Genomic DNA, 25,702 nt, shown 5'->3' on the forward strand with positions numbered 1-25,702 from the left:
AGCGGCTGGGCCCGTGAGCCATGGCCGTTGAGCCTGCACGTCCGGAGCCTGTGCTCCGCAATGGGAGAGGCCACAACAGTGAGAGGCCCATGTACCGCAAAAAAAAAAAAAAAAAAAAAAGATACAGATGGTTCTGCCACCATGAGGGAACACCCTTATACTGTACAATTCCCACTCCCTCCTCTTTAACCCTTAGCAACCACTGATCTATTCATCTTCTTAATTTTTATTTTATTTTATTTTGGCTGCACCGCTCAGCTTGCGGGATCTTAGTTCCCCGACCAGGGATTGAACCTGGGCCCTCGGCAGTGAGAGCATAAAGTCCTAACCACTGGACTGCCAGGGAATTCCCTATTTGTCTTCTTTATAAGTTTGTCATTTCAAGAATGTTACATAAATGGGATCGTACAGTATGAAGCTCTTTAAGATTGGTCTTTTTTTTTTCCACTTAGCATAATGCCATTAAAATCCACCCAAATTGTTACATGTATCAAATAGTCTATTTCTTTTCATTGCTAAGTAGTATTCCATGGCACGCACGTGTCACAGGCTGTTTAACCATTCCCCCTTTGAAGGACATTTGCAGATCCTTCTTCTAAAATAAAGTAAAAGCGTTACAGAGACAGTTGAGGCCTCCCCTCAATCAAGTGCTCCTCCTTCCTCCACAGGGGTCATCTGTATCTTGCAGCTGCTATGCCTCCCTCTCTTCCATGATTTTTGTTTTGTTACATATGGATGCTTCCAAAATCCATTTATTTCGTTTAGCATATTTTAAACATTTTTTAAAATGTTATCATATTACATGTATCTTTTGGCAACTTGCTCTTTGCTCTAGATGTTATGCTCAAGGTTCCGTTCCATTGATACAGGTAACTCTGGTTCATTTTTTTCTTCCCTGCTATGTATTGATAGTATTCCACTGGGTGCCTGTATTGCTGTTTATCTATTCCCCTTCTAATGGACACTTAGGTTGTTTCCTGGTTTTCACTATTACAAACACTGTTGCACTGAACATCGTTTACCTGCCTCCTTGTGAGATGGTAGCTTTATTAGAAAGACGAGAAGAATATTCAACAAGGAAGAAAGAGCTCAGTCACCAGTGAGCTTTGGAAGAAGGGAAGCTAACATTTATTGATCCACTCAGTGCCAAGCATGGTGCCTGGCAGCTTAAGTACATGAGCTCTCAGCCTGGACCTGGGAGATCCCTAATGGTCGGGCAGCCTGAAAAGTTCTGGATTTATTGACCCCTAATGGGTCAAGGCACTCACCCTACTTTTTTCAGTTCATGTTGCTCATCTCTCACTTTGCGTTGTTTCGGAACTTTAAAGGCAAAGACTCTGGAGTCAGACTGCTTATATTTGTTCCCTTGGTTCATCACTTACAGGTCATATGACCTTTGGCAAATTATTCAAACTCTCTGGACCTCAGTTCCCGTATCTGTGAAATGGAATAGCACTTACCCTATGAAGTTATTGAAAGGATGAAATGAGATCACCTATGGAAAACACTAGGCATAGTGTCTGGCCGACGGCGTGGAGAAAATCTTACACACAATAATTGATAGCGATCAAATGATGATAAATGAAGCATCTCTCTAATTATGAGCCAATCTTTGCCTCATGTTGTTTTACTGAAATAAAAAACGAATCAATACCATTTTCCTACTGAAGCATTGTATTCCAAAGGAGGGATATTTTGTAAGCACAATGAAAAGAAACCCACTGTCTTTCAACCTGATGACATCAGTAGGCAGTTTTCTCTTCTTTTCAGTTGCATTGGAAATGTCATGTACTGTTCCCAATACCTATTGATGCCCGTAAATCTCTCTCTATACTGGCCAGTGCCCAGTATATCAGTATTTGTTAAGAGCCTAGAAGTGCTTGCCTTTCATAAGACAGGGCCATGCGACTGTGATCAGGCCTGATGTTTGTAATGCCACATGGAAACCCCTTCTCCCTGAAGAGACAGAGGGTTAAACTTGAGCCCCAAGAAAACCCAGCACCGGGCTGTAAAAATAGCCATGTTTCCTGTGTCATAGCAGATGCAGAACTCAGTGAACAGAATGTCATGGCTAGGTACTCACCACAGCTAAGCCTGCCAAAGAGTATGTCTTGGACTCGAGTCTATTAAGTAATATATAAAATTGCAAAGATTTTAATTCTCTAGGAAGGCCTTCGGAAGGACTCTAGCAGTCAACATCTGGAGGTCCACACCTGTTTGGGTTTGGGGCGATGTGAACTGCATTTCTTCCTCAAGGTTGGCTGATTACCTGTCTGTTCTCCAGAGTTTTGTAACGTGGCAGAAATTCTGGAAGCAAAAGAATTGAGATCAAGTCTGCTGAAAGCGCAAACGTGGTTTTTAAGCGAGTGATGTGGGCGGTGGTCTGAAATGTTATCTGAGGAACGCCTGGCAGTCAGCATGAGTTCACATAAACAGTAGTTTAAAAATACCCTTTAGGGACTTCCCTGGTGGTACAGTGGTTAAGAATCCGCCTGCCGATGCAGGGGACACGGGTTCGAGCCCTCGTCCGGGAAGATCCCACATGCCGCGGAGCAACTAAGTCCATGCGCCACAGCTACTGAGCCTGTGCTCTAGAGCCCTCGAGCCACAACTACTGAGTTCACGTGCCACAGCTACTGAGGCCCGCGCGCCTGGAGCCCATGCACCGCAACAAGAGAAACCACCGCAATGAGAAGCCGGCGCGCCTCAACCAGAGAAAAGCCCGCGCGCGGCAATGAAGACCCAATGCAGCCAAAAATAAATAAACTAATTAATTAATATTTAAAAATTAAAATACCCTTTAGTAGTTACTAGAGGAAGGCGGTGGGGGAGGGGGAATTGGATGAAGATAGTCAAAGGTACAAACTACCAGTTATAAGATAAATAATTCTTAGGGATGTGATGTATAACACGACAGATATAATTAACTCTGCTGTATGTTATAGATGAAAGTTGTTAAGAAAGTAAATCCTAAGGGTTCTCATCACAGGAAAATTTTTTTCTGTTTCTTTAATTTTGTATCTGTATGTGATGATAGATATTTACTAAACTTATCATGATCATTATTTCATGTTGTATGTAAGTCAAATCATTATGCTTACGCCTTAAACTTCTGCAGTGCTGTATGTCAATTATATCTCCGGAAAACTGGAAAAAAAAAAAAAACCCTTTACACAGCAGCCATGTGATTGTTGTCCTAATGACCCTTTTATAAAATGTGGTTTGGGACCAATCAGATTATTTCTTATGAGAATCTGACCTGAGAGACACAGGTATTAAGGGTTGAATCATGTTCATGGTTAAGAGGCGGGTGAAGAGCTGTGCGCTGGTGTCCTGGGTCTGCCCACGCCTGGTTGAATTCTCTCTTAGTTTCTGTGAGAAACACCGCTATATTTCTTCTCTCTTTAATTTTTTTGCTTAAGTTAATTTAAGTGTGTTTCAGTTACTTCATCCATAAGCACTTGGAGTTAAACAGTTATAGTAAGGCATCTTCTCCCTACCATGAGAAAGGAAAAAAATGAGGAATTTCCAGTAACACAAACGACCCAGCCTCAACTATTGAAGAATTTCATCAAAATTTCCTTTCAAATTTGAAGAAGTCACCAATTTGATCCAAAGGATGAGGGAGCAGGCGATGATCCATATTTCCGTTGGTTGGTAATTGGTCAATTTCCAGTACCTAGTGGCTTCATCAAGGCACTGTGGTTAACCGAATCCCTCAGCTAAATTCTGATTGTAGAAGCAAAGTGGGGGAAGAGAGAGGCCAGCTGGGCTTGATGGACCGTCTGTGAATCCAACTGCTTGTTGTAAGCAGGAAGGTCAGCGGATTGACAGACCATAATCAGGAAGTATTTTGACTATTAAACCAAAAGGCATGTTAAGGACCAGGATACTAGGTGCAGTTTAAATCCCCTCCCGTCAGGCAAGGTGCCCTGGGGCAGATAGGCTAATAAACTTGGAAAGGTAAGAGAGTTCATAAAATCAGAAACAAAGACAATTTTGTACCCCTGATTTTATGGTTCTGGACTTAGGGGTAATCCCCCCCTTTTTTTTTTTTTTTAACCTACATCATGCGGGATCTTAGTTCCCCGACCAGGGACTGAACCCGCAGCCCCTGCAGTAGAAGCGAGGAGTCTTAACCACTGGACCACCAGGGAGGTCCCAGGGCATTTCTTTGGGGGCAGCTAAAAGGAAGTCCTACTTTTTTACATTGCAGAGAGTAAACTCATGGAACTCATGACCCCAAGAACTGGTACCCTCCAAAATATAAAAGAAGTAATGAAAAAGAGATGTGTAAATGATGATAACTGCCCCTTCCAATATGTATATAGACACACAGACATGCATACATATAGTTACACACACACACACACACTCACATGTTGTACCACACACAGTTTGAGACTGAGTAGAATATGCCATTGGTTTAGCCCAGAATGTCATTGCTTGCTCCCTATTAAAATTAATGTTGGCGGGCTTCTCTGGTGGTGCAGTGGTTAAGAATCCGCCTGCCAGTGCAGGGGACACGGGTTCAAGCCCTGGCCCGGGAAGATCCCACATGCCACGGAGCAACTAAGCCCGTGCGCTGCAACTACTGAGGCTGCGCTCTAGAACCCGCGATCCACAACTACTGAAGCCTGTGTACCTAGAGCCCATGCTCTGCAACAAGAGAAGCCACCACAATGAGAAGCCCTTGCATTGCAACGAAGAGTAAACCCCGCTCACCGCAACTAGAGAAAGCCCGCATGCAGCAACAGAGACCCAACGCAGCCAAAAATAAAATAAATAAATTTATTAAAATTAATGTTGGCATTCTCCTGGACAGGGAAACAGAAGTATTTAGGAGACTGCTCTCTCTCTCTCTTTTTTTAAATTGAAGTAGTTGATTACAATGTTGTGTTCATTTCGGATATACAGCAAAGTGATTCAGTTCTACATATTCTTTTCCATTATGGTTTATTATAGGATATTGAATACACTTCCCTGTGCTATACAGTAGGACCTTGTTTATCTATTTTATATATAGTTTGTATCTGCTAAACCCAAACTCCTAATTTATCCCTCCCCCACCCCCTCTCCCCTTTGGTAACTATATGTTTTTTTTTGATGTCCGTATCTGTTCCCGTTTCATAAATAAGTTCATTTGTATCATATTTTAGATTCCACATATAAATGATATCATACAGTATTTGTCTTTGTCTGACATACTTCATTTAATATGATAACCTCTAGGTCCATCCATGTTGTTGCAAATGGCATTATTTCATTCTTTTCTTTTTAAATTTTTTACTTATTTATTTATTTTTGGATGCGTTGGGTCTTCGTTGCTGTGTGTGGGCTTTCTCTAGTGGCGATGAGCGGGGGCTACTCTTCGTTGCAGAGCACAGGCTCTAGGCGCACGGGCTTCAGTAGTTGTGGCATGCGGGCTCAGTAGTTGTGGCTCATGGGCTCTAGAGAGCAGGCTCAGTAGTTGTGGCGCACAGGCTTAGCTGCTCCGCGGCGTGTGGGATCTTCCCAGACCAGGGCTCGAACCCGTGTCCCCTGAATTGGCAGGCAGATTCTTAACCACTGCGCTGCCAGGGAAGCCCTAAATTTTTGCTTTTTTAAGCCACCAAATTTGTGGGAGACTAATACAGTCACACACCTCAGGGCCTTTGCACTTACCATCCCCTCTGCCTAGAATGCCCTTCCTCCAGATTTTTGCACTGTTTGCTCTGTCTTGTTATTCATTGCTCAGCTCCAGGTCACTTCCCAGTCATCCCAGTCCCACCCCCTTTTTAGCCTGTCACCCTGCTTTGTTGGCTTCAGAGTCCTCATAGACATCCCAAGCTCCCTTTCCATTTATTTGTCTACTTCTTTTCTGTCTGCCTCCCCACCTTGAATGTGAGTTGTATGAGAAGAGGGTCCTGGGGACCTTGTTCCTTGCTCTATTTCCATCAACCACTCAGAACACAACAGCACACAGCTGGTGCTTAATGCATAAAAGCTGATGGGATGAATGAACGAAAGGACGGATGTGGGTTGTTAGTTCTAAACACGTTGGAGTTTCACAACTGGGTTCCCTGCTGACTCATGCATCTGGGGCTGGGGGAATCTGCTTTCCTCTGAGCTCAGCTCTGCTCATCTGTTCCTCTTTAAGAAGGTGATCTCTGCTTTTAACTTTCTGTCTCTAGGAGTTAATTGAAAAAACAGACAAGCACACTGATCAAAAAACACTTCAGAACCTCAAGAACGTTCATCTTTCTTCCTTTACTGCCATTCAGCCATGGCTGGGAGGCTGAGTATCTGCATTTCTTATTGGCATCCGAGTCACAATGCCAAAGCAAGCCTCATCTTGCTAAAGAACTGAGTGGAAGTGAAAGCGTAACAGAAACCTGGACCGATCACAGACTCAAACCAGTACGTCTCCTTTCCATCCCAGAGTTGGGAACTGAAACCATTCCACAGGAAGTTCTCTCCTCCCCCAGTCTGGCTAGATTCCTTTTTTAATACACAAATACTCATAGCAACATTCACCAAGCCCTAAATAAAGCAAAGTGGTCTTGCAATCCTGTCTGTACTACCCTTCTGAATCAAATTGCTTTTACTTCTCCCAGCTCTCTCCCATCTTTGTTCGAATGCATATGTAAGTTTTACTTAACTATCTCATGTTACAGGTTAGAGTCACGTCCTTTTCTTACTTTACAGTATGTGGTATTTTTCTACCAGGGCAACCTGGTTGAAAATTTTATGGGTTAACAACACATAAAATTCTCCACATAAGTAAGAAGTCCATGTCTGTGAACCGTCACCCAGACACATGCAACACCAGACTGTGTGTCTCATAGCTAAGTTTATTGAAATGGTAGATTTCTTATAGAAACACAAGCAAATGAACCAGGAGGAAGCTTTCCCCCTCTAACCATTGGGCAGCATTTCCCTTTTAGTGATAAAAGCAAACAGAGGTGGCAAGCAGCTCTCTCCCTGAAGTCTTTTTAACAGTTCAACTTTCAAATTTGTGTAAACAAGAGAGGAATGGATTCCTTGCAGGTTGTAACATAAATGCCATTTCCCTTCCCTTAGTAACACTGTTTTGCTCAGTCCCTGCTGGGGCAAATCCCCTCCTTACCAGCACTGGAAACTCAGATATTAACCAGAGCTTATGAGTTTCTGTCTGGTCATTTCTGCTAAAGCGTAGCTGAAAGATGGATTGGTGCCACGGAACCCAGGTGACCTCCTGGCTTGTTTCATGATGCCTGGGCTCCCTCCAGGAGCAATAATTCCCCTCCAATCACTTAGCTTTCCTTATCCCAGTGGGAGCCCACAAACAGGCTAGGCATTGCCCCAGGAGCTGAGAACCATCGAAGTCTCAGGCAGGTGAAGGAAAGAGGCTGGTGAGTCACAGGTGCCAGTGGGCGTCTCTGTGGCTCCAACTCTCCAGCAGTAGAAATGTGGACAGTTTTGCCATCTTCAGTTCTGCGGGTGTCCAAGATTGAACAGACGTTTCAGACGCCTAGAAGCTTCTTCCTCCATCCCCCCGAGATCCTGGTGGAGACACGCTGCAACCAAGCAGCCTGTGCTGCCAGACCAGTTCTCTAAATCTGATTCTCTGGATCTGGAAGTTCTGGGAAACCACAGGCCAAGGCTCGTGATGTTACTCTGTGTACCAGCCCAACTGCTTCTCCAGAGATCTTGGTCCTTGATGATCCTCTCCCTTCTTGGCTTGGTTATTTTAAGGAGAGGCCAGAGTCAGATAAGAGGGGCTCTGAGGCTCACTGGGATTGGCCATTAAAGTGTCGGGAACATTCTTGGTAGTACTCAGATCCCCCGTGAGCTCGACACTTGTGCTGCGGTTATTCTCGGACTCATCCGGCACCTTCCTCCGCAGACAGCGGTTGACCAAGGTGGAGAAGAAGTTGGGGAAAGATGGGCTGGAGAAGTAATACACCAAAGGGTCCAGCATGCTGTTCATGTAGGTGAAGCTGAGGGTGATGTAAAACGCCAGGTCAACCGAGCGATAGGTGTCACAGTTCCCCGTACCAGCGGTGCGCAGGAGCCAGAAAATACGTATGCGCGCGGCCACACTGGGCAGGAAGCAGATGGTGAAGACGACGGCCACCACCATGATGAAGTTGATGGCCCTCTTGATCTTGGCGTGCTTGTTCATTTGTCGCTGCCGCAGGCTCCAGATGATCCTGGCCGAGCAGAACAGGATGATGCCCAGGGGCAGGAAGAACTCCAGGAGGAACATGGCATCGTGCCAGCGGAAAGTATCGCAGATGTTGAAGCTACTGCACAAGTTCGAATTGTGATTCCTGATCAGCATCTTTCTGTACAGGAGGTGGATCGTCAGGCCGATAGTGATGCCCCACAAGAGGCAGGAGATGAGCGCCGCCGTCCGATTGGAGATCTTGTTCAGAGCGTGATGGGGATGGACCACTCGGAAATACCTGTCCACGGCCACCACCGTGAGGAAGATGATGCTGCCCTGGCGGTTCATGGCCAACATGAAGAGCATCAGCCGGCAGGGGATTTCCCCAAACCTCCAGTCCCACTTCCTCACATAGTTGTCCGTCAGGAAAGGCAGGCAGATGATCAGGAGGAAGTCAGCCACAGCCAAGTTGAACAGAAACACCTGGCTGGCTTTCCAGGACTTGAGGTGGAAGCAGAAAATCCACAGGGCAAGGCCATTGCCCAGGAGCCCAAACGCAAACTCCAGCCCCACCACCGGCGGCAGCACCTTGGCAATGAAATCATCCCGGAACACGCAGCAGTTCTTCTTGCCTATTTCCAGAAAATGATTCTGCGGGTGGGACGGGTTCATGAGTGAATCGCGTTGGTCTTAGGGAGCGCCTCACCTAGCGAACGCTCAGGGAACAAGGTGTGGGTCTGAGTGGCGAACCTGTGGTTCAGCACTCGCCTTTATGTCATGTCAGGGTGTTGAAATAGGTGACTGAATGGTTACCAGGAAACTACGAAATCGCTTAAAAGAAAAAAAAAAAAAAAAAGCCCGCGAGGCTCTTATGCAACCTGCTGTTTGCATAAACAAATAACAAAAAAAATCCCCGGGCATATAAGAACCCACAGAATTTTCTAAATGTAAAGAATACGTTTGGGCAAGCAGACTGTCATTGTGAATTATGACATGACATAATTCAAGCAGACTGAAATGTGGAAGGCTGTGTTCCTGTATATTGAATACTTAACATGGGAGAATTAATTCACTGTCATGTGGTTGCCTTGCATAATAAACAAAACAACAACAGCAATAATAGTTTACCGTGCTCAACAGAAACATGAGGAACTGCATGGAATATTAACAGGCTTATGTTTTAGGAAGCAGTAGCATGTGTATGGTTTTTTTTTTTTTTTTTGGAAAGGCCGAGAGGACAGTAATTGTCTAGTATTTTATGAGGACAGATGTGTTGCATTTGATGTTTCCATGCCATCTTCTTTGTAAAACATGGGTTGCTTTTCTACACCAGAACCCTGCAATTAATCCCCAGCTAAGGGGAAAAAGAAGCTATCTGAGAGCAGCATGCCATTTCATAAGATGCTTGAAAACTTGAACCCAGCTGGATTGCCAGTGGTATGTTACAATAAGTTAGTTTTTTTCTTTGTTTGTGTTAGATTTTGAGATGGCTTCTTGCTCAAGTAAGTAATTTATTGTTGAGCACGTGACTTACTAAAATTAATAAGCTTTATTTTTTAGAGCAGTTTTAGGTTCCCAGCAAAACTGAGTGGAAAGTACAGAGCGTATATATACCAGCGGTATGCCAGCTGTCCCCACACGCACACAACCTCCCCCATGATGCACGTAATATTTTAAAAGCCCCCATTTTTGGAAAATTAAACTTAGAGAATGTAAAAAGACTTTGACCTCTGCCTTGCAGCAGGTCATCGTTGCACACATCATTTCTTTGCTTTTCAGTATAATTGGGTGTAACACTACAGAACATTTCCACCCTGTAGTATTTTGGTCTGATGAATTCTTGCCATGCAAGAGGTTCTGAGTTGTGTTGCTTCTACTTTGAGTGAGAAGTAGGACATCTGCGTCTTTAGTTTCACACCCAGGTTCCACGATAGGGATTTGTAGACTCCTCCCAGGAAACGCCAGTCAGGATGATCTAATGTTAGACTCACACAGGAAGCAGTGGTACTTGATGATGAAGACGATGATGAAGATGGTGTTGGCACCCCCGGTAGGGGGAGCTTCCTTTGTGCCAGACGCCACACTCCGTGCTTTATTTTTATTTCTTTATTTATTTGGTCAGCATGCTGCTCGGCATGCAGGATCTTAGTTCCCCCACCAGGGATTGAACCTGTGCCCCCCGCAGTGGAAGCGCGGAGTCTTAACCACTGGCCTGCCAGGGAAGTCCCATCATTATCTGAAATACATTATCCTGTTTTCCCCTGACTGCGGTCCATGAGGTAGGGACTGTTACTGATTCCAATTTCAAAGTGAGGAAGCTCAGAGAGGTTGGTCATCTATCCAAGGCTGCACAGCTAATAAGATTTGAATCTGGCCCTGGCTTCAAGGCCTGTGTCCCTAACCATTATACTACACTGCCTCTTATTATATTATTGCCCCTTCTAGAAGGCTGTACTGGGTTGAGGTCACATTATGTGGCTGTAGTTAGACTCTAGTGAAATGACTAGTATTTGCTTCCCATCCTTGCTGCCTGTGAATATCCTGCTCCCTTCTTGGATGCATGTGGACTTGTCAATGACATTCATAAAGTAACCCTAAGTAACCCTAAAGTAAACCCTAAGTGCCTTTATTAACTAAGAGTCAGAAAACCTGACTATTCACGATAGTTATTTTGGGGAACTGGAATTTGCAAGGGATCCTCTGTTTCTAAGTTTTACAATGTCATAATATTTCCTTTTTTTCTTTTTTTTTTGACTGCCTTGGGTCTTCGTTGCTGGGCGTGGGCTTTCTCTAGTTGTGGTGAGCAGGGCTACTCTTCGTTGCAGTGTGTGGACTTATTGCGGTGGCGCCTCTTGTTCCGGAGCACAGGCTCTAGGCGCATGGGCTTCGATAGTTGTGGCTCGCAGGCTCAGTAGTTGTGACCCACGGGTTTCGTTGCTCTGCGACATGTGTGATCTTTCCGGACCAGGGCTTGAACCCGTGTCCCCTGCATTGGCAGGCGGATTCTTAACCACTGCACCACAAGAGAAGCCCAATATTTGCTTTTTAAAAAGAAAAAAAAAGTCATAGGGGACTTCCCTGGCAGTCCAGTGGTTAAGATTTCGCCTTCCAATGCAGGGGGTGCAGGTTCCATCCCTGGTCGGGGAGCTAAGGTTCCACGTGCCTCACGGCCAAAAAACCAAAACATAAAACAGAAGCAATATTATAACAAATTCAATAGAGACTTTAAAAATGGTCCACGTCAAAAAAATCTTAAAAAGTGAAAACAAAAAACAAACCCAATACCATGGATAAAATTAGGAAAGAACAACAATAGATACTGTTACGTTTGAAAAAAGGAGAGAAATTGGAGACCCTGGATGCCTTTTTTTCACTCCATCATTAGCCGTGAAACCTCTTAACCCCTGAGCTTCCACATGTATAAAGTGGGGGATGAGACCATCTTCCAGCTTCTTTCCAGTTCTCACACCCTAGGATTCTAAATCCAGGTCCACAACTACTCAGACAGAATGTCAATCCCAGCCTCCCTGGATTCTGGCCCTGCTATGGAATTTCCTGTCTTCCGATTGTGCTGTGGGCATGTTTTGTCTTGCTCCTGTCCTTCTTTTATGTATTTATTTTTTTTCTTACTAGTGCATGAGTTGTACAGAAACTTGTTCCAGTGAATCATTTCAACAGCTCAGGCAGTGATTCTACCGAGTTTGGGGGAAATTCCGCTTAACATTTGTGACTTTCACAATTAACTCGAATCTCCATGCCTAGTTCTCTTATTACAACTGGAATGTGCCCCTGAACGGGACAGAACTACTTTTTAAAATTAAAAATAACAATAGCAGGGCTTCCCTGGTGGCACAGTGGTTGAGAGTCCGCCTGTCAGTGCAGGGATATGGGTTCAGTCCCTGGTCCGGGAGGATCCCACATGCCACGGAGCGGCTAAGCCCGTGCGCCACAACTATGGAGCCTGCACTCTAGAGTCCATGAGCCACAACTACTGAGCCTGTGTGCCGCAACTACTGAAGCCCGCGTGCCTAGAGCCCGGGCTCCACAACAAGAGAGGCTACCGCAATGAGAAGCCCAGGCACCGCAACGAAGAGTAGCCCACGCTCACCGCAACTAGAGAAAGCCCGCGCGCAGCAACAAAGACCCAACTCAGCCAAAAATAAATAAATAAAATAAATTTATTTTAAAAAATACTAATAACAATAGCTGTCCTTTATCAAATGCTTGCTTTGTGCCAGGCATGAGGCTAAGAGATGTGCCTACGTGATCTCATTTAATCCTCTCAAAAACCCTGTGGGATGTCCTATTATGATCACCATCTCCATTTTACAGATCAGGAACCCCAGAGACATTAATTCACTGTTTGCCTTTTTTTTTTTTTAATTGAAGTATAGTTGATTTACAATGTTGTGTTTAGTTTCTGCTGTATAGCAAAATGACTCAATTATACACATATATATATTCTTTTTCACGTTCTTTTCCATTATGGTTTATCACAGGATATTGAATATAGTTCCCTGTGCTATACAGTAGGACCTTGTTTATCCATCCATCCCTGGTGGTCTAGTGGTTAGAATTTGGCACTCTCACTGTTTGTCTTTGAACGTAGCTGGGGTCTCTGTTTTAGTTATCTAGTGCTGTGTCACAAACCACCACAAGATTTAGTGGCTTAAAACAATCACCATTGCATTATCTCTCATGGTTCTGTGGGTTGACTGGTCCTTGTTTGGGGTCTCTTAGATGGCAGGTAGGCTCACGCAGGCCATGTGGGATGCCTGGGCTTCTCTCCCTCTTCATATGGTCTGTGTCTCTCTATATGCCATCAGCACACAGCCTCTTCACGTATTCTTTCCACTGAGCGCGCTGGACTTCTTAAAAGGCTACTCAACACTTCCGAAAGCACACAGGCAGACCTTCTGAACGCCTAGGCTTGGAAATCCCAGAACATCACCTCCACCACATTCTACTGGCTAAGGCCAGTCACCACGCCAGCCCATCTTCCACGGGGAGGGCCACATAAGAGTGTGGGTTCGGGAGGCACAGTTCATTGGTGGTATCTGGGGAGACTTGCCTCTGCAAGTAGTAAATGACATTGAGTTGGGACATTTGGGAAATGAGAGACCTTTGGACCACTAGTGAAGAAGAAGAAGTAGGAGAAATTGGGAAGTAAGGGGGCAGAGGAAGGTGGTGATACTGACTAACAGAGACATTAAAAGAAAGGAGAAGGGTATTTCAGGGTTTTGAAACGTGGTGTTAAATTTATTGCAAAAAACCTAAGGGCAAAACCAGAATAACCAAATAATCTGTAAAAAGAAGAACAAAGTTGGAGAATTCACATTTCGCAATTTAAAAACTTACTGCAAAACTACAGTAATCAAGGGGCTTCCCTGGTGGCGCAGTGGTGAAGAACCGGCCTGCCAATGCAGGGGATATGGCTTCGAGCCCTGGTCCGGGAAGATCCCACATGCCGTGGAGCAGCTAAGCCCGTGCGCCACAACTACTTAGCCTGCGCTCCAGAGACCATGTGACACAACTACTGAGCCCGTGCACCACAACTACTGAGCCCATGTGCTACAACTACTGAAGCCCGGGCTCCTAGAACCCGTGCTCCACAACAAGAGAAGCCACCGCCATGAGAAGCCCACGCACCGCAACGAAGAGTAGCCCCCGCTAGTCGCAACTAGAGAAAGCCCCCGCACAGCAACAAAGACCCAATGCAACCAAAAATAAATAAATAATAATTTAATTAAAAAAAAAAAAAACTACAGTAATCAAGACAGTGTGGTTCTGGCATAAGGATAGATATATAGATCAATAGAGCAGGATTGAGAGTCCAGAAATAAACTCTTGCATTTATGGTCAGCTGATTTTATAACAAGGGTGCTAAAACAAATCCATGGGAGAAAGAATCATCTTTTTAATAAATGCTGCTAGATGACCGAATAGGCATAAGAATGAAGTTGGATCCTTTCCTTGAACCGTACACAAAAATGAACTCAGAATGGATTACAGACCTAAATGTAAGACATAAAACTCTTAGAAGAAAACCTAAGAGTAAGTCGTCATGACCTTGGCTTAGGCAAAGCCTTCCTAGGTACAACACCAAACACACAAACAAGCAAAAAAACCGATAAATTGGACTTCACCACTTTAAAGGAGTAAAGATTTTTGTTTTTGTTTCGTTTTTGAAAAAGAAGGAGAGAAATGCTTATTAAACAAAGCAACCGAACAAGGGCCTGCTGGCAAGGGCACGGAAGGAGTATTTCTCATACACTGTCGGTGGGAGTCTAAGTTGGTTCAGCCTTTTTGTTGGGTGATTTGGTGGTATCTATCAAGGTTATAATAAAAGCTAATATAATAAGAACTAATACAAGATAATAATAAGGGTTAATAGAAATAGAGCTACTCCATTTGGGCACTAGTGTAGGTGCTTTATAAGCTAAACTTGTTTAGTGCTTAGAACATCCTTAAGGGATAGGTATTATTCTTTTACAGACAAGAAAAACAAAGCAGTGAGAGGTTAAGTAACTTGCGCAAGGTCACACAGCTAGCAAGGAAAGGAGATAGGATTTGAACCCACACAGTGTGGCTCCAGGGGCTATTCTCTCAGCCACTGTGCACACTACCTCACTCAATATGCCTGTCCTTTGACTCAACAATTCCATGTCTAAGAACCTATCTTCTGAAACCTCTGGCACATTTACCCAAAGATATATCATTCAGAATAGGATGTTCACCATAGGATGGCAGCAATAGAGGAAAATTGGAAATAACTTTAAATGTCTGTTAAAAGGCCGTTGGTTAAATAAACTACATGTGGTCCATTTATACAATGAAATATAATTAAAAACGAGGAGCTTAATCTCTGTTCTGATATAGGAAGATATTCCTGATAAGAGTACCTTGCAAAATTATCTATCTATCTATCTATCTTGCTTTAGCAAAACTAAAGATTCATTAGTTTTGTGCAAGAGTGTATATAGCCCAAATGTTAAAAGTTATCACCTCGGGACTTCCCTGGTGGTCCAGTGGTTAAGACTCCGCACTTCCACTGCAGGGGGCAGGGGTTCAATCCCTGGTCTGGGAACAAAGATCCCTGCGTGCCACATGGGCATGGCCAAAAAAAAAAAAGTCATCACCTCTAGAAAATGAGATGGAGGAATGAAAGGAAGACTTGCTGCTTACTTTACATACTTGTGTGTTCCTTGAGTTTTGAACAAAAACATGTATGCCTCTGTGATTAAATAAATGTAATTCCTGTTTAAAAAGAAAGGGGTCTGCAAGGCTATTCACAAATCTTCTATCGAGAAAGATTGTGAGCAGACCCTTCTCACCTGGGTGGATCTCAGGGCTTCACCTCTTACCAGGTTGTTGTAGCCCAGCCTGGACTGTTCGTTCCTGTCCCATTGATCTTCCTGCAGTTCCCAAACAATCTGTGTTCTCATCTCTCTCCTCTCTAACTGGAACACCTTTCCCCACTGAGTCATCTTGATGCCAAAATCTTGACTCTCTGTGCACCGATGCCGAACAGAAATAGAGACAGAGTTATGCAGGAGAAAGAAAGAGTGGCTTTATTTCTTTGCCAGGCAAAGAGGGAACACAGTAGGCTAGCGCCTCAAGAACTGTGCCCCCCTCCCTGGGGAATAGGGAGGGGTCTTATAGTCGGGGCTTATGGTCAGGGGTATGTGATAAGGATCAAGACAGTAACAGTCTTGCATTCTTCTTTATTCTGCAAAGTTTCAAAAGGGTGGGGTTGCTGACAAGATTAGGGTGTGTGCAGGATGTCAGGTGGTCTCCTAATCTTTTTATTTATTTTTATTTATTTTTATTTTTATTTTTGGCTGTCTTGGGTCTTTGTTGCTGCGCACAGGCTTTTCTCTAGTTGCGGCAAGCGGGGACTACTCTTAGTTGCGGTTTGCTGGCTTCTCATTGGGTGGCTTCTCGTTGCAGAGCACAGGCTCTAGGTGTGCGGGCTTCAGTAGTTGTGGCGCTCAGGCTCAACAGTTGTGGCTTGCAGGCTCTAAAGCACAGGCTCAGTAGTGGTGGTGCACGGGCTTAGCTGCTCTGTGGCATGTGGGATCTTCCCAGACCAGGACTCTAACCCGTGTCCACTGCACTGGTAGCAGGATTCTTAACCACTGCGCCACCAGGGAAGCCCTTGGTCTCCTAATCTTGATGAGCTTTTCTAGTCCTTTTAATCTTGCCTCAAGTGGTTTCCTGGCAGCTCCCCGCTTGATTAGCAAGTGTTCTAATCTGCCCTTTGGAACTCAGGGAAGGTCATGGAGGCTGGAGTCTTGCCTACAAGAAATGGGGGACAAAAGGGCCTCCACACCTGGGAGCCCTATAGGGTCCCGTTAGGTTTCAATCTGGTTGCCTCTTCTCCATCCTTCAGGGCTAAGTTCACAAGTCACTTCCTCTGAGAAGCCTTCCCTCACCCCCGAAGCCAGGATTAAGGGCCCCGGGTTCTCCTGTAAACCCTAAGTTTACCACTTTCACTGCAGTTGCCCTGAATGGTAAGTTTCCTTTTTCCTTGGTTTCTGAAATGGAACCCATGGGGTGAGGGGCTATGTTTTTTGTGTTTTTACTGTGCCTGGTACAGAGCTGGTGCCTACTAAATGTTCCTTGAAAGAGGGAATGAATGAATGAATGAATCTTTACAAGGAATAAGATATTGACCCGCTTCTCACTGCAGCTGTATCATCACCGGGAACTGAGTGTAGATTAAGCCACACGTGAGCCCATCCATTCATTCTGCTCTATCTCAGCCCACACGTGAGCCCATCTATTCATTCTGCTCTATCATCTCAGCCTCTCTACACATAAAATGTATGGATGAGTTCAAAGGGTCCTGTGTTTAGTTTAACGCCCTGCTGTCGCCATCTTGAAATTCTCAATTCTTTCCGAATGAGGGACCTTGCATTTTCACTTTGAACTGGGCCCTGCAAATTATCAATATTAGCTGATCCTGAAGCCATTTATGCACTCACTGGGATGACGGAGTCTTGAGTAATATTGGAAACCTCTGTGGATTCAAAGGCCCAGAAGGCAGCAGGCTGAGACTGTGCATTGCAGTGTGGCCGCTTCCCCACCTTGCTAGGGAATAAATGGCTCAACCCCTTGTGCCCAGAGTTCCAATCCCATCCAAGCAGCCCCTGCACACTGGTGACCTCAGACACCATCTTAACCATGTCGGTTGTCAGAAAGGGTAAGGAAGCCCATTCTGAGAATAGACCAGAGCCTAAATGTTTATGTTGTCAGCACCAATAAAAGGTACCTCTTATTTTTTCCATACAGTTCCTGAACAATAATGGTCTACTATCCCTTCTCGCTTTTATGTGACTTTCCTGAAAGACCCTATAAGTCAGAGGACACAATATTTCTTTTAAATCGATGACATTTTCCTATTCCAGGTAGTTTAAACAAAGCTTTGTCAACAAAGCTATATGACTGTTCCTTACAATTCCGAACACTTCTTGGTAACATTTGTTTCATCACATTCTATGCATTTTAAAAAAGAGAAGCAAAACCAGAGTCAAGACTGTGGTTGTGAAACGGTGCACCTCAGATTGGGACATGAACCCCTGTGCCAGGATCCAAACCTGGCCAAAACCCACTGTCTTTCAACTGAGATCACACACCTGGTTTCAGGACTTAATGAAGTTCAGGTTCTTGATCGTGTCTCATCGCAGAAAGAATTCAGTGAGAGACAAAGTGATGGGTAGGAAGTGGATTTATTTAGAGAGAAACACACTCCACAGAAGAGTGTGGGCCATCTCAGAAGGTGAGAAAGTCAACGGGGTATGGGGTTGTCAGTTTTTATAGGGGTGGGTAATTTCATAGGCTAATGAGTGGGAGGAGTATTCCAGCTATTTTGGGAAGGGGGAGGGATTTCCAGGAATTGGGCCACCGCCCGCTTTTTGATTTTTCTGGTCGGTCTTGGAACTGTCGTGGCACCTGTTGGTGTGTCATTTAGCTTGCTGATGTGTTACAGTGAGCGTGTACTGAGGCTCAAGGTCTAGCGGAAGTTGACTTGCCCGCCATCTTGGACCCATTTGGTTCTAATCAGTTTATGTCATCTCCTTGGGCTACGTCATCCTTTCAAAGGTTGTGCCCTGCCCCCTTCCCTCTTGTTTCAGTTGGGGATTTGATTTTTGTTTTCGTTTATTTTTGCTGTTTTTTAGTGAGAACCTCAGCCTACCGTGTGCTTCTGGATTTTTTTGGGATTTCTTTCCTTGGAGGGTAAAGTCTCATGAATCTTTTTTTTTTTTTAACATCTTTATCGGAGTATAATTGGTTTACAATGGTGTGTTAGTTTCTGCTTTATAACAGAGTAAATCAGCTATACATTTACATATATCCCCATATCTCCTCCCTCTTGCGTCTCCCTCCCACCCTCCCTATCCCACCCCTCTGGGTGGTCACAAAGCACCGAGCTGATCCCTTTGTGCTATGTGGCTGCTTCCCACTAGCTATCGATTTTACATTTGGTAGTGTACGTAAGTCCGTGCCACTCCCTCACTTTGTCCCAGCTTACCCTTCCCCCTTCCCACGTCCTCAAGTCCATTCTCTACATCTGCGTCTTTAACCCCTCATGAATCTTTTAACACAGGATCACACACAGGACGCGGACTTTCTTTTGGAATCTGTTTTTATTAAGATGAAGCAACAAGGGGGCAGCCCAGGAAAGAATGAACTAAGAATAGAATTTAAAGCAGAAGTGTGGGGTTTTCACAGATTTCTATCAAGAGGATATATGGTTCTTTGATGCTGATAAGAATCCTTGCTTTCACTTCTCCCCTGGAAGCTAGGGAGCCAGGGAACTCAAGTAATCACAACAGAGCAGCTACTTACTGGGCTTTGAACCCCGGGGGAAATTGCTTCTGTGCCTCAGTTTCTTTATATGTAGAGTGTGTTAACATAATACATCATAATATTATGCACTTACTGCCAGACACTGCGCTTAACGTTTTACATGCACTTATTCATTCATTCAAATATTTACTGAGCGCCTACTATGTGCAGGCATGCCTCTAGGCTCTGGGTATATAATAGTAAACAAAGTCCCTGTGCTTCAGGATCCTACATTCAATGAATGACCTTCTGATGTCAACATTATTGTTACCCCTATTTGACAGATAAGGAAATTGAAACTAAACGTGGTTAGGTAAAATCTTCCCCCAGGGAATTCCCTAGTGGTCCCGTGGTTAGGTCTCCGAGCTTCCACTGCAGGGGGCACGGGTTTGATCTCTGGTCAGAGAACTAAGATTCCGCATGCGGCCCGAGATCACACATTGTAAGCAGTTGAGCTGTGATTTAAGCTTTGTACAGCTCATCCCTGGGCTGTGCAGTGCCCCTGAAAAAGGAATTAATAGGAACAGCCTAGTGGGATGTTTCAAAGTTAAAGAATGAAAAACTGGTAAGGGCCTTAACTGCAGAGAGTCCCCTGGGAATTTGAGAAAGTGTAAATAAAGGAGCCGGGAACACTTTCACCACTTTGTGGCTTGAGGACGGAGCTAAGTTTGGCTTGGAATCTTTCCCCCTAATCTAGGGCAGGGGCGGCATGTCACTCATACAGCCATCTACTTTTGAGGGTCCCATGGACATATTTGGGAAATTCATGTGTATAAGGGATACTACCCTTTCCTCCCTTTCATGTTTGTATGGAATCCTACAATAAGAGGAAAACACTGGTGTTTGCAGAGAACAGGTCTAGAAAATATAATCATTGAAAGGGTGAACTTCATTAACTTCTGTCTGCTTGCTACACACACGCCTCCCCCCCCGCCACACACAAGTTGACTAAGGACCGTCCAGGTAAAAGGGACATTAACACAGTACCTGGCACAGAATATTAATTCAGGAAATACGTGGAAAATGAGTGATTGAAAAATTCAAACTCATAGTCACATAACAAGCAGCCAAAGCAATTACGCCAGACTCAGCACTTCCCAAAGGCTAACGGGATTTTTTCAAGCACTCAGCTCCCACTGGAAAATTCAGGGCAGGTAAACATATCCTTCAGTACTTTCTTTGAAATGCAAAGACTTGCAGATAAACGTGGAGCTCCAAGAAGTGGGAGCAGGTTGTTTGGCTGTCATTTTTCTTGGGTTCCTGAGAAGTCAGAAAAGTACAGAGGAGCCCCAGGAAGATGAAAATCACTGGGGTCGAGACTTCCCAGTCTAAAGGGCCTCACTCTGCCTGAAATAAAAATATTGACTTACACTAGTTTCTATTTTCCAAGACAAGTAAGAATTTAAGGTCAGAAGATAGGCTATTAAATTCACTAACTCCCCCAGAGAGAGAACATGATGGGTTTAAACATTAGTACCTATTAACTCAGCCATTTAAAAATACACAGGAGCCAAACTCTTCCCAACCCACCACCCAACACACACACACACACACACACACACACACACACGCCCCTGTCACTGGAATCAAATCATATAAATGCAACCGACTCACTTCTCAACTGGAACCTTCCAAAAAGACATAGTGATCTGAATTTCGTATCTAACAGAGTGAGGAAGATACAGCTAAGAAAGAATGGCATTTTCAAAGCTCTCCACCTCTCAGCATGAATTATTTCTAAGTCGCCCATGGGTCTTCCTTGATTTTGTCCATCTGTCTGTTCTGGTGCCATCCATCACATTTGGAGATCTCACTGCACGTCGGATTGGCTTTGGAAGCTATTTGCCACACGGATGCAACTCTTGCGACAAAGGTTTGAAATAGACATCTCTTCTGGCCTCTTGGAGTGTCCTGGACGCTTAGGTCTCAAACTGTGGATTTTGAGCTTGGAGTAGAATTTGGGGAACGAGGGACTTGAAAAATAGTACACCAGGGGGTCCAGCATGCTGTTCACGTAGGTGAAGCTGAGGGTGACGTGGAGGGCTACGTGGACAGAGGGATCGCAGGCGCTGGTAGGCACTGTCCAGAGGAAATACAGTCTGGCTGACACGCTGGGCAGGTAGCAGGTGATGAACACAACCGCCACCACCATGATGAACCAGGTAGCCTTCTTCATCCGAGTCTGCCTGGCCAGGTGCTGCCTCCGCTTCAGACTCCAAATGATCTTGAAGGAACAGAACAAGATGATGCTGAGGGGCAGGAAGAATTCCAGCTGGAACATGACGTCATGCCAGCCGTTGGCCGACTCCATGATGAAGCTTTCACAAGTTATGGTCTCCTCTTGCACACACAGATGGTTCTCCGTCAAAAGATACAGAGTCCCCAGGATGACCATGGTCCAAAGGGCACAGATGATGCCAACTGCAGTCCGGTTGGAGATGGCATTCACCATATGGTGGGGGTGGACCACTTTAAAATACCTGTCCACAGCCACCACCGTGAGGAAGACGATGCTCCCAGCCCTGTTCGTGGCCAGCATGAAGAGTGCCACCCGACAAGGGATGTCCTCAAAGACCCATTGCCTGTGTCTGCGGTAGTAGTCTGTCCGAAAGGGCAGGCAGATCATGAGAAGGAAGTCGGCCACAGCCAAGTTGAAAAGGTAAATAGTACTCGGCTTCCAGGTCTTCATGTGAAAGCAGAAACCACACAGGGCGATGCCGTTGCCCAGGGCGCCCAGCACAAAGGCCAGGATCAGCAGCGGCGGCATCACCTGGGAGATGGGGTCCCCCTGGATGAGGCAGCACGACCTGTTTTCCATGGTGGACAGAGGACCAGTGTTCTGTGTGTTGGGCTGTGGAGTTCCCCCCAAAACGCAGATGCTTACCTGAATGCTCCAGCTGCTGCGTTTCCAACTTCTTCACCCTGGGACACAGGTACCACATGTGTGCATGGATGCAGCCACTCCACGGAGAACAGAAACTTCGGCCAGGAAATGGGAGACTCGAGGTGGGGGTTCCTTTCTCTGGAGCCTGGGTCACAAGCTGCCTGTCTCCCTGAGAGCCGAAGCATGTAGCACCCCAGGGCTTTGAAACGCGGGTAACTTCACGCAGTTGTCATTTCTGGGAAGCAGCTGGCAGGTCCGAGGAGATTCGTGCTGGAGAGGAGTAGTTGAGTCCTGTCCCAGAATGATTTTTATTTTCAGCCTCTCTCTTAGCTGGAGAATAAGCAAAGCTGCCCAGGAGGAGTGAAAAAAACAGCTTATTTGTCCTCCCTCCCGGTGGAGAAACGCAAACATTTCCTGGAGCCGTCCTGGGTCTCTGCCTGCGCTTTCCTCCCTAACCTTTGCCTGACTGCTGTCCTCTCCCTCGTCCTGTGGGGCGCTCCCGGGCCGTGCCAGGGAGGGGAGGTTTAGCTCTGCATCTCCTCAGGGCCACTTCCTATGCCAGACTTCAAAATCAGAAGGATCTGAGGAGGAAAAAAATCCTTAATATAGCACTTGCTGGCTGTTAGAAAAATTCTCTGAAGTGAGTCGCCATTCCTCTCCCCCACTTGCACCTCCTACCCTTTGCATTCTTCCTTGGAGCCAAGTGACCAGTTGTACCACCACCAAGACCATGAAATGGGTCTGAAGCCACCTCTCACGTCCATGTTCACGAAACAGCCTCTTTGGGAGCCAGGTCCTCCCTCTGCTGTCAGCAAAAGAGGATTTGGCTCTGAGGTTCCCAAATTCCGCCGCTCAAAAGAGCAGAGTGCCATGATCTGTATGGTTTTTTTGTTTGTTTTCTTTTTTGGCTGCACGGCATGTGGGATCTCAGCTCCCCAGCCAGGGATCAAACCCGTGCCCCCTGCGTTGGAAGCGCTGAGAATTAACCACTGGACGGCCAGGGAAGTCCCTATAAGTTTTAAATTTTAATTACGCGCTGAGCCCCTTGGTGGGGGAGAATGAGAGTTGGGGCAGTTGGTCAAGGAGCTTATCTCAAAAACGATCATTAGTAAAATTAGTCTGCTCCCAAGACCAGAGTCTTTGCTAAACTTCCCTGTCCTTTGGCTTTAGAGATGATCTGTCTGTCCTTTCAGCTTTCAGTTTAGGAAAGGGTGAGGGGAGGGCGTGCACTGAGAGGAGGAATATGCCTTCTTCCAGAACGCTGGTGAAAGCTAAATTCTTCCCCCTGAATCCTGGACTCCAAATCATCCCAACAAACTTCCCCTCTGTCCCCACCCTAGCACGGATCATTGTCACCTCCCTCCTGTTGAAACAGTTGAGTCTCCTTGCTTCTAGTCTATTTTCTGTAATTCCTCTCCCACTCTACAGTGTGATTTTTTTCTAAAGCACAGATATGATCATATCTTTTTTTTTTCCCCTTAAAACCCTTCAGTCTGCCAAGGTGATAGCTGTGTGGCCTGTGAGCCGTATCTGGTTTGAGAACCAGTTTGACTTGACCCATATGTTTTAAAAACCTAGGACTGTCATATAAAAACCTGGATTTCCAGGGACTTCCCTGGCGGTTCAGGGGTTAAGACTCCACGGTTCCGCTGCAAGGCGCCTGGGTTCGATCCCTGGTCGGGTAACTAAGATCTCATGTGCCACACAGCATGGCTGAAAAATTAAAAAATATATTTTTTAATTAAACAAAACAAAACAAAAACACACCGGGATTTCCAGCCTCTCTTGGAAACTGGAAGATCTGGTCACACTGGGCCAACCATTCCTGCCTGGTAACAGTTTGCTGAAGCTGAGAGTAGCTGCACCCTTGAGACAAGGCGAGAATCCCCATTTTGCCACAGTCCTCACCCCTCCCTGTTACCTGGTCAGCTTCACTCATCGACACGCCTAGTCTCTGTGGGATTTTAAGTTTGTCACCTCTGCTCCAGGTTAAAGGTCAAGTTCCTTGGGTTAGTCTACAAGACCCTTCACAGATGGTTCCCAAACTAATTTTCCAGTGTCATTCTCCTGTCACTTTCCTCCTCACACCCTACCTGTGAGTCTCTGAACTTCTTACAAATAAATGTGTCCACCAAACAGCTACATTTAGCTCCCTCACCAATCCAAGAGGTCCTTGGAGACAAAGTCCATGTTCTTGACAGTAAGGGCCTAGAAGAAGGATCTGATGATTAACTCCTACTTTTACTGAGAGCACATATCCTCCACTTTCACTCTGTGGACCTTTGTGATTCTATAAGAAGATGCTAAAAAAAAAAAAAAAGAAGATGCTAACTGATGGAGGGGAAACTACCGTAGGCTGGAATGTCCCAAAATGAGGCTGGGTGGGTGACCCTGAGTACTACCTCAATATGGTCAGGCTGGATTTTCCAACAAATGGAAAAGATTCTTCCTTCTGGGTCAGCAGATACCATCGAGATTCTTGTAAACACTAACACAAGTGTTTCCCTTTTCCCGAATGACTAACACTTGCCTTTTTTTTCCATATCCTTTCTGTTTTGTCGAATCACCTTCCACTCCCTCTCTCTTCCTCCCTCTAGAGTTAGCAGGGGATTAAGGAAGAAAAGATAGGTTTCTCTTTCTCTGAAAGTCTACTGCTGATAATAGGGGAGGCTGTGAATGTGGAGGGTTTGTGGGAAATCTCTGTGTCTTCCCCTCAATTTAGCTGTGAACTTAAAACTGCTCTAAAAAAAAAGTCTTGGGCTTCCCTGGTGGCGCAGTGGTTGAGAGTCTGACTGCCGATGCAGGGGACACGGGTTCGTGCCCCGGTCCGGGAAGATCCCGCATGCCACGGAGCGGCTGGGCCCGTGAGCCATGGCCGCTGAGCCTGCGCGTCCGGAGCCTGTGCTCTGCAACGGGAGAGGCCACAACAGCGAGAGGCCCGCGTACCGCCAAAAAAAAAAAAAAAAAAAAAAGTCTTAAATTTTCTTTAAGCCAAATTTCATTACTGTTCTTATTTTTACTTCTAGCTACCAATTACAATGCCTGATATAAAATAGAGGCTTGGGACTTCCCTGGCGGTCCAGCGGTAAAGACTCCACGCTTCCACTGCAGGGGGCGTGGGTTCGATCCCTGGTTGGGGAACTAATATCCCACATGCCATGCAGCACGGCCATAAATAAATAAATTAATTAAAAATAGAGGCTTTATTGATTAAAAAAATGCTTACTCAATGAACCTCTGAGGTACTTTATCTAGATGCTTCAGGATCCCCAAAATGAGGAAGATGTCATCTGCTGTCTGGGGCTGAGTGTTTACTAGGAGAAATAAGACAAGTGCATAAATAACAAGAAAGGAAAAGCAAACTGAATAAGCCGTTTAAGGCAATATTTTCCACAATGTGGTAGACACGCCACAGATGATACGTGAGATGATTTTAGATGATGGAGAGTAATATCCATATGGACTTTGACTTTATAGCTATGATTTTATTTTAATATGTGTTCGAAAAAAATACAGCTGGTTTATTGGAGTTTTGTGAGTGGGGGGGGATGAGGGAGAGTTGTTAAAATTTCTAGGGGCAGAAATAGAAGGAACAGACATTCCGGAAAATGAGCAGCACGGAAAAAGTAAGGTGGAGGGGGCATCTGAGGAACATTCGAGGCGTCTGGAATTTGGAGTCTATGTTGCAGAATCATAAGGAATAAAACGGGTCACGTTGAGTGGGGCTGTTTTGCAGAGGACTTTGAATTCAGTGGCAGGGGGAACCTTATTTTTTTTCTTCTTTTTATAGAGCAGGTTCTTATGGAGGAACCTTTTTTTTTAAACTTATTTAATTA

The 25,702-nt window shown here is 45.2% G+C and overlaps 3 protein-coding genes across 3 annotated transcripts in view; 1 reads left to right on the forward strand and 2 right to left on the reverse strand.

Moving 5' to 3' along the window:
* Nucleotides 1-6,546, forward strand: part of KNTC1 (kinetochore associated 1) — a 107,408-nt gene extending 100,862 nt beyond the window's left edge. Inside the window, exon 65 of the mRNA XM_032654017.1 lies at nt 6,174-6,546. Within this exon, the coding sequence (XP_032509908.1) occupies nt 6,174-6,184 (11 nt within the window). The 3' untranslated portion in view covers nt 6,185-6,546. The remainder of the gene's footprint in view (nt 1-6,173) is intronic.
* Nucleotides 6,547-6,787: 241 nt separating this feature from the next.
* LOC116764968 (hydroxycarboxylic acid receptor 2-like) lies at nt 6,788-8,908 on the reverse strand. Its single transcript, XM_032654028.1, has one exon. The coding sequence runs from the start codon at nt 8,801-8,803 to the stop codon at nt 7,712-7,714; it is 1,092 nt and encodes a 363-aa protein (XP_032509919.1). The 5' UTR covers nt 8,804-8,908; the 3' UTR covers nt 6,788-7,711.
* An 11,647-nt stretch (nt 8,909-20,555) lies between these two features.
* HCAR1 (hydroxycarboxylic acid receptor 1) lies at nt 20,556-22,396 on the reverse strand. The gene has a single exon (XM_032602945.1). The coding sequence runs from the start codon at nt 21,798-21,800 to the stop codon at nt 20,793-20,795; it is 1,008 nt and encodes a 335-aa protein (XP_032458836.1). The 5' UTR covers nt 21,801-22,396; the 3' UTR covers nt 20,556-20,792.
* Between the last annotated feature and the right edge of the window lie 3,306 nt (nt 22,397-25,702).

Source organism: Phocoena sinus, chromosome 14, assembly GCF_008692025.1.
Source record: "Phocoena sinus isolate mPhoSin1 chromosome 14, mPhoSin1.pri, whole genome shotgun sequence".
Taxonomy (NCBI): domain Eukaryota; kingdom Metazoa; phylum Chordata; class Mammalia; order Artiodactyla; family Phocoenidae; genus Phocoena; species Phocoena sinus.